General features: G+C 39.6%; 1 protein-coding gene across 1 annotated transcript in view; it reads left to right on the top strand.

Moving 5' to 3' along the window:
- atrnl1a (attractin-like 1a) overlaps nt 1-9395 on the top strand; it is a 287103-nt gene that overhangs the window by 145599 nt on the left and 132109 nt on the right. The window contains 3 exon segments of the mRNA XM_032542162.1: nt 1502-1596; nt 2782-2860; nt 6669-6826. Of these exon segments, the coding sequence (XP_032398053.1) occupies nt 1502-1596; nt 2782-2860; nt 6669-6826 (332 nt within the window).

Here is a 9395-nt window from a genome sequence, read left to right as displayed (position 1 = left end):
TTTGCAAGCAGCAATGCAAAGCTGCATTTTTTAAATGTCGAATTGTGTTGCTAAGACAAGTCAGGGCATTTTTGGTGATTTTTCTTCCTTCATTTTCACTTTAACTGATTGTCTAGCAGCTCCCATTAACTGACCTACTGGAATATAACTAATAATTATGATATTGAGATATAAAACAACAATAACTGTTGAAATAGTCTGTGTCAGGCTGAGCCGTGATTGGCTAATTGCGGGCAACAAAACAAAGAATTTAAAGGCCCACACTATCTATTTCCCATTTGCAAGCAGCAATGCAAAGCTGCATTTTTTAAATGGTATTAAGTAAGTCGAATTGTGTTGCTAAGACATGTCAGGGCATTTTTGGTGATTTTTCTCCCTCATTTTCACTTTAACTGATTGTCTAGCAGCTCCCATTAACTGACCTACTGGAATATAACTAATAATTATGATATTGAGATATAAAACAACAATAACTGTTGAAATTGATGGCCACAGCTATAAAAAATAAATAAACGGACCTATAGTGTAAAAGCTTCTCTTTCAGCTAAAAGAATTATTATATTATTGTTGCCTGTCTGAGTCTGTTTTACCTGAGCTGCCCCTGGATGCATCTCACACCACACACACACACACACACACACACACACACACTCACACACCAACTCACACACAGACACACTGGATTGCCCTGAAGGGTTAGCACTCAGCAGTCACGCTGATTAACTTAAAATATCCTCTCACCCTGTATCCTCTCATGGCCACATAGCTGCTCTCTCTTCTGATTCCCTCTTTTCTCTCTCCTCCTGTGTCCCCCCCCCCTCCCCCCCCTCCCCCCCCCATCGCAGGCAGACAAGGTGACCCAGCATTGCTCCTGCTGTCTGTCCAGATGTTGAATCACTGTGATTCCCCCTCTATACATTGGTCATTGTCTCGCTGATAAAAGCAGCTTCCAGACACTCAATAGGAGCTGCTTTCAAAAAATGATTAAATCTCTGATAGAACATGATTATATGGACTCTCACTCATGTTCTATTGATTGGACCGTTGGCTTGTCTAAGAAAATGGCATCCTGATTTGGAGCGCTGGTGTTCATATTTATAAAACATATCTGTGTGCGTGATCGTACACACATAAGCTCTCCTTGTTTATTGTGTCACTGCTTGACATCTTTGACCAAAACTCCACCACTGTAGTTTTAATCATTTAATTGAGTATCGACTCGCAGGCAGCGTCTGTGTTTTGACTTTCATAAATCTGTCTGCGCTTCACGGCGTCGTCAATAAAAAGAGCTGGAGTGGAGGTTTTATTTGGAATTGGCATTTTGACTGAATAACACCAAAAATGAAAACAAACCCCAGAAAGAACCTTATTGTTACACAAACGCGTCGCCCCAAAGACCATCTGACTTATAAAATTAATAAAGCAGCACTGGATTACTTTCTGACTAGATTCCTTTTGCCTCTCTCTCTCTCTCCTGTCGGTCTCTCTCGCCGCCGTCTAGACAACCTGTTGATCGATTACCAGTTTACCTTCAGTTTGCTTCAGGAAGATGACCGCCACTACACCAGCATCAACTTCATGGCTACACCTGAACAGGTAACACCGGTGGGGGGCTGGGGCTTTTGCTCCTCGTTACATTTAATCTAGAATGAAAACCGGAAGTGTTTCCAAGTAAATCAGACTAATATATCTCATACTTGTGACACACTTCTGATCTTAACATCAAGCGACTATTTTGCAGTGCTGTGTCAGCGATGGAGTATGATTCAACGTCTGTCTATTCTGGTCAAGGGGAGGGGAGGGGTGCTCTGGCTTGACTGTATTGCTTTAAACCAATCCCAACAGTCCTGGGTGATGCTAAGCCCCGATAGTGGCAATAGTAAGAGGGGAGGGACATCTGGATCAACGGATGTCAGGCAATATCCCGACAATGTAAATCCCTTAAACCAGAATATCAAACGACTGATTGGTTGGACTTGTCTTCTTTTTATACTCTGTATCGGGACTTTGTTAAATTAATTTGACCTATCTAGTAAAATACATTCAAGTCAATGAGACAAAAACCCGCAACTGAAATTGAACAGGTCAATATCTTAAGAAACTTGATGTGCAGGAGGACAATTTGGTCACCAGGATGCCCCAAAAGAAGAAGCTTTTTCCTCTGAGGGAGAATTAGATTTTTTCCTAATGTTAGAAACATCCTAATATCAGAAAGCCACCTGGAGGCTTTTGGTGGTGTAGATGATTTCCACTCCATAAGTATTAGAAGAAGCTTTTTAAAAGAAGCTAAAGAACTGTAACTCTCTTAATGTAGGAATCTGCTGCCAACAGTGATCTTGAGTTTTATCGGACGTGTTTTTCTTCCTAACAGCCTGAAGCTGTGTTCAGATACAACTCAAAGTGGAATTTTGAGGCACCATTGCAGACAAAATCAATAGAATGACATAAAAAGAGGCCAATAGATTTAAATACGCCTTAGGTGACCCCAGTTGAGCAGAACATGGAGAGGCTCAAGTAACAGTCTCCAATTGGACTTTATAAATGTACACAAAGTGCAAAAGGTCGGCAACCTGGAGGGAAAATAAGTTTATAAAAGGTATATACAGGAACTGCAAAATCCACCCAGCAGTCAACATATCGTGTTTGACTGCATCTTCTGCTTTCCTAATTTTCTTCCCCCACAGTGTAACACTTCCACTTTAGATCCATATCAGTGTTGCTGTTTATGTCCAGCTCAGTAACACCAGCCTTGCATGTCTTTTCTTTTGTCTTTGTGTTAAGGCCAACAAGAACCTCGACATGTCCATCAATGCCTCGAACAACTTCAACCTCAACATCACTTGGTCCTTAAGCTCAACAGGTAGAGAGCATGTTCTCTTGTTTATACTTAATATTAATAATAATTCTAGTGCTTGATCTTCTGATTCTCTGAAGTCCATTAACAAATGAAAGGCCTAGCAAAACAAATCTCATCCCACAGGTAAATTGACTCATTTTGGCTGATTAGACTATAATCAGACATTTAAATGGTAATTAAATAGAGAACATAACATTACTAAAAACAGTTAAAGGTCCCTTATTGTAAAATCTATATGAATACCATAAAAGTATCAAAACACTCAATCCATTTTCAATCCAATTTTTCTGTAGGGGGACTTAAAGAGACAGGCGCAAAATCAAGCTTTTCAAAGAGAGTGAGTTTTAAAGAGACAGGCGCTAAAAGGCAGCGTTTCAGACAGAGTGTAAATCCAGGCATATTTAGACTGACAGTATGTGAAAAAGAATGTGTTTTTGAAACCTTAAGGCATGTAAACATGTTCTAGTAGAAACTTAAAATATAAGAAAGAACCTGAAAATAAGCATAATATGAGACCTTTAAAAGCAATCTTCTCTTTAAAAACACCCCATTAGTTTTTATAATGGGACATTTCAGTACTGTCTAATGTAACAAAATGAGCTGCGATATAACATGTCATTTGACTTGAATTTAATGCAGTGGTTGGTTGTTTAGCTTTGTCACTTAGCAGTCTTAAAGATATCACACAGTCAGTATCTTTCATTAGTGTCTTCCAGTTTAATGGTCAGATCCACTTCCTGCTCGCCTCCTGGAGATCCCCCCCTCCTGACAAACGCATCAGAAGCTGTTTTAAAATGTTAGCATTAGGCTGTTTTACACATTTCTCCTCCTGATTTCAGTTAAGACTAAAGCTCTCTGCTTTCAGTGTCTCGGGGCCCAGAGCCTCTTTTACTTTGGGATTAGGCCTTTTCTGTGTGTGCAATTGTGTGCAGTCTACTACGGAGTGCTTAATGGCCCCGATACAGCAGGAGATGGAAATATTTTATTATTTTAACGTCGGAAAAACTCAGTCATTTACACATGCTGATTCAGGATACTGAAATGAGACCACTTCAGCACTGAGATAAATTTAAACGCATTGCTCTGAATTACTGCGAGGTGTCTCCGGCACAATTGGCTGCGTGAGATGAAAGGTACAAAATCAACATTTTAAAATCCAGACTTTTTTCACTCAACCTGCTCGCTTACCACTTTCTGTGTAAAATATCTTTACATGTGTTCCCAGTGATGGGCCACAGTCCTTAACCCATCCAAAATCCGTTACTTTTACTCATAGAAATTATGCCAAATGTAGTTTTTTATTGCAATATAGTAACATTTCTGTGTAAGACAATTTTGCATCGAGTACGATAACAATAAGATCCAGATGCAAAAAAAGACTATTTTGACATTTACAACGTACTTTGGGACACCTGTGGACATTCCTGTTCCATACCCCTGCTGCCTGTTCATTATCAGGCAGCTCGTTAAAGACTACAGGCAGTAATCTGTCAGGCTTCACCGCTTAGTGTCTCCAACTCTTAACGCTGAGGCCATCTCAAATTACATAAATGATGGAAAATAAATATTTTAATTATATACAGTATTTATATGTATTTCTGTAAATCCAATATTACCATTGAACATCTTTTTATTTAAATAAAAACAACTATTGTGAAGAGACTGCAATGCAAAATGCATTGCGTCAAATGTCCCCGCCTCAAAGATTTTTATTTCAAAAATGTTCAAACAGAAAATGTGCACCAGGTAGCTGGACATTTTTTTGTGAATTATTTATTTAATTTCAAAATGGACTGCCAGCTATCATATTAGTGCATTTTTGGCTTTGTAATAATCTTTTATTATGAAGAAAGGGGCAGGATTTTATAAGCATTATGCTATTAAATATATGAGGAAGACATGGCTGATAAACAAAGGTTGAGTCCATGAAACCTTGTTTTGTTTATACATTTCTGTAAATCCAATATTACCATTGAACAGTGCTGCTCGTTCATTTCCACATGGTTCAACCAGAAACAAACTGTGATAAGTGTGAACAGTCCTATCAGTAGACAGACCACTGGGTATTCTGGGTAGGTTCCTATCCTCGTGCTTCTGGGAGGGACAGAAACACGGCAGTAGCAAAACTAAACTGGTCTGTGGCCGATGCTTCTCTTTGTTGGAGGCCTTTCAAGATGTAACGGTTGTTGATGGTCGAAAGGGCCGAACAAAGTTGTTCACCTCCCTTATTGCGATTATTAGACACTTTGGGGGATGCACACACACATCTGATTGGATCACTTTATTTAGCGTCCATTTGAACGCTTTAGTTGGAATCTCTAATCAGAATGATTTCAGTCGGGTTGAAGAAATATTGTCTACGTCAGGGGTTCCCAAAACTTTCAGCCCACGACCCCCAAAGTAACGGTGCAAGTGACTTGCGACCCCCCCATTATAAACGTATATAAACATTGCGCGCAACCGCGCACGCACTATAGGCGTATCCAAACACGAGCATATTGACAACACAAAATAACACAACAGTTTTATCTTGTGTTGAAATCATGGCTAACATATGCTATTTCTAATAGTTTTTAAATTTTTATTTTATTTCTGGAAATCAACTTGCGACCCCCCCCTCTCTGGCTCGCGACCCCCTGTGGGTCCCGACCAGAAGTGGGTAGAGTAGCCAAAAATTGTACTCAAGTAAAAGTACTGTTACTTCAGAATAATATGACTCAAGTAAAAGTAAAAGTAGTCATCCAAATAATTACTTGAGTAAGAGTAAAAAGTGCTTGATGAAAAAACTACTCGTAGGCTAGTGAGTTGTTGAGTAGGCTAATGTCTGATTTATTTCTTAACACCCAGCAATCAGACCGACAAAAATACAAATAATCATATTTAGGCAAACTATAGTTCATCCAATCAATAAAATAAATTAAAATTAATTTATTAATTACAAAATAGCTTACTTGAGAGACTTGTCACATCAAATTTGGATGGATACTGCATGTGTAAAACATACTGTATGTAACCTAAAAGACAAACACCACCTATCCACAGCAAAACTAAAACTACCGCTACGTCTCCTCAGGTTGATGTTGTGTTGTTGAACGCTCACATGTCGTTTGTTTTGGCGACACTAACACGCTGCATAACGTAGCTGCTGTTTCACACTTGTTGTTTAACCATGCTTTCACTATGAGGCGGAGGGGGGGGGGGGGTCTGCGTTGCCTTGGCGACGTTGATTATGACGTCTTTGCTTTGCTACGACTGTAAAGCTAACCTGTCCCGCTGCTGAAACGAGTATGGTCACGTGATTGCACAACGACGTGTGATTGGTTAAGCACAGGCACGTGGTAGAGCCTTCAGCGGAAGACTCTCTCTGCCAAAATAAAACATTAAAATGAGACGTACGATGGGGTAAAAACAATGACGCGTAGTAACGAGTAACGAGCTCATTGTAGCCTGATGTAGCGGAGTAAGAGTACAGTTTATTTTTCACTAATCTACTCAAGTAAAAGTAAAAGTATAGTGATTTAAAACTACTCCTAGAAGTACAATTTTTTCAAAAACTTACTCAAGTAAATGTAACGGAGTAAATGTGACTCGTTACTACCCACCTCTGGTCCCGACCCCCACTTTGGGAATCACTGGTCTACGTCACCACAGCTTCGGCTGGTTGCCCGCCAAATGGACACTGATGCAAGAATGGCAAAATAGTTCTGTTACAGTATTGATTTTTATTTTTATTTTTTATACCCGATAAATTATCCTGATTCTTCGCTCTGTTGTACTGTATTTTTCTTAAACTGCTCTCTGCCTCTCACAGCTGGCACCATCTCAGGGGAGGAGATGCCCATCATCGCGAGGACCAACATCAAGGAGCACCGGGACAGTTTCTCGTGTGAAAAGTTCAACTTCAGACTTCACCACAACATCACCTTCTACGTCTATATGTCCAACTTCAGCTGGCCAATCAAGATCCAGGTTAGAGGCTCAGGGCGGGGGTGAGGATGCATGGGGTTTGGTTGTGAGGAGGATGAAGGATAAACGAGTTACAATCATTTTAACCAAAACAGTCTTGCTATTAGGGCTGCAGATAATAATCATGTTTGTCCAAGGTTGACTTTTCTATCTAGAACAGTGAGAAAGGACCGTCATAAGTTCCCGCTGTTTTTTCCAGACAAAAAACCCCAAATGAAATAATGTGTGTCAATTTTTTTTTTTTTTTTATAAAGCAGTAAAGGCTCACATTGAGAAGCTGGAACCTTTTAATATAACGGTTTTATTAAAGGCCTGATATGTTCTGATCTGCGGAACCATTCTGCAAGGGACATGCGGCCATAATATTGAGTCCTCTGCCTTAGTAAGTCAGTTTAAGTGTTTGGATAAAGAAGTACATCATCATCATCATCGTCATCATCTCCAGTTTCCAGGAGCTGTCTCTCTGTAAAACATATAGTCCTGACAGGCTTTGTACATTGAGCATAAACTATTCTGAAAAGTGTTTGGCAAATCTGCTATCACATTTAATGATCTGTGAGTTTTCCAATGTCTCTCCATCAATTATGCAGCACCGGATTAAATCTCCAGGCGGCAGCCACACACACTAAATATTCACGCTGCAGCCTTATGATCCATTAAATTGAAGTAGACTTTTAGCAGTTATATTTTAAGATGACTGTCATGCAGGGCGTGGGGTGTGTGCTGATGGATGGAGTCAAGAAGTGACAGAATGGAGAAATTAGGGGAGAGTTGAGACAGGCAGGCTGGTTAACTGATGTTGGGACTACCAAACAGTCAAAATGTCCAGTGTTGACAAAATGAAGCATGCCTAATTGACAGAATGACGGAGAAAGGACAGCAGGTCTGGAGACAGATAACGCCATAATGCAGATGCATGGATGAGTGGATGGACTGTTGAATGGAGAGATGAACATTTAGGTGAAAGTTGAAGCAAATGCAGATTTAAAAGACATGAAATGATCCAACGCTGTAAAACGTATTTTGAACAACAAGATTCACATGTTTTAATCCTATTTCAACAAAACAATTCCTGTGAAGAGACTTGAGGGCAAAATGGATTGCGTCAAATGTCCCCACCTTGAACAGATTCTTTTTTCTTAAAAATGCACCAGTATGCCAAGTAGCAGAAAATTGCTAAGAAAATAATTAGTTATTTCATTTTCAAATGGACCAACAGTTATATGTATATTTTTGGTTTTGTAATAATCTGATATTATGAAGAAAGGAGGAGTATTTATTATAAGCATTATGCTTCTGCCTGCTCCTTCTTGAATGCAACCTTTTTTGTATGTTGTTCTACTCTGATAGATTTGACTACGTTTTTGTTTTGTTTTTTCAACATGGTGTTGATGGTTCGAGATAAAATATATATATACTGTATATAATGAGGAAGACATGGATGATAAAAGGTTTGAGTCCATGAAACCTTGTCTTGTTCCCATGGGGAAAGTCTGGATTTCCAGGGAATCAAATTACTGGATCTGCTGGTCAGTCAAATGACAACTCACATGACACTGTCACATGACAGTTGAGTTTAGTTGGTTTAGTACGACTACGTCGGAAAAATATTGTATTTGGGGTTAAAACACAGGACACAAACACCCCTTTTTTAATCCATCCATCCATCCATTGCTTCCCACTGATTTAAAGCGACTCTGCCACTGATCATGTGTTGCTACGATATTAACTTGTTTCCAGCCATTCTCTTGATGAGATGTTTGTTTATTTTATTTTCCAATTGCTCATGTTTTTGAAACCCAAGATATAATGTATCAAAGCCGTGCACATGAGTTCAAGTGGCAACATAATTTGGAAACTTAATCCCAATCAGCTTGTATTATCACAGTCGTTTGGTTCATATAAATGTTGGCGTTTATTGCTGAGTGTCCGGCACCTCGTTATGGGTCATTTGTCCATTGATCGCTCCCCTCGTATGCATTTCCCATTAATGCTACATTATCAGAGCTCCATGTATCTGCTGGTTGAAAAGTGATATGATAATTACCACGGTGAGGCCTATCTCGCCGCCATGTCAGACGTGATGTGTGTAACATGAGGAGCACTCGGCGTCCGTGGGCCTCTGACCTTGGTGGCTTCTGACGCCAGAACAGGGCGAGGATCAGAAATTGTCCTGAGAATTGGTAATGACCTGCTCTGATAGATTTGATCTAATAGACATGTGCGCACTCACACACATACAGGTGCACACGAAAAAGCATCCACATGCACGCTCACACTCACGTGAAGGAAAAAGTGAGAGGAAAAGGGTGCAAAAACACTTTGATCTGGATCGATATATCAAATAAATCCTCTACGTTCCAATAATATTGATACAAAGTGAAAATATGTCATCTTTAAATGGGAACTGTTATCTAGCATTTTCATAATTGTATTTTGTGTTTGTACCAGGACATGTTAACATGCTTTAATGTAAAAAAACAACAAAGCTTCTTTCTCACACTGCTCATGGCTGCTGCTCTTGTATTCACCCTATGTATGAGACGCTTTTTTGGAGTGCCTGTCTCTTTTA

The sequence above is a fragment of the Etheostoma spectabile genome, chromosome 17 (assembly GCF_008692095.1).
Source record: "Etheostoma spectabile isolate EspeVRDwgs_2016 chromosome 17, UIUC_Espe_1.0, whole genome shotgun sequence".
NCBI classification, from domain to species: Eukaryota; Metazoa; Chordata; class Actinopteri; order Perciformes; family Percidae; genus Etheostoma; species Etheostoma spectabile.
This window is presented reverse-complemented; position numbering and strand designations above follow the sequence as displayed.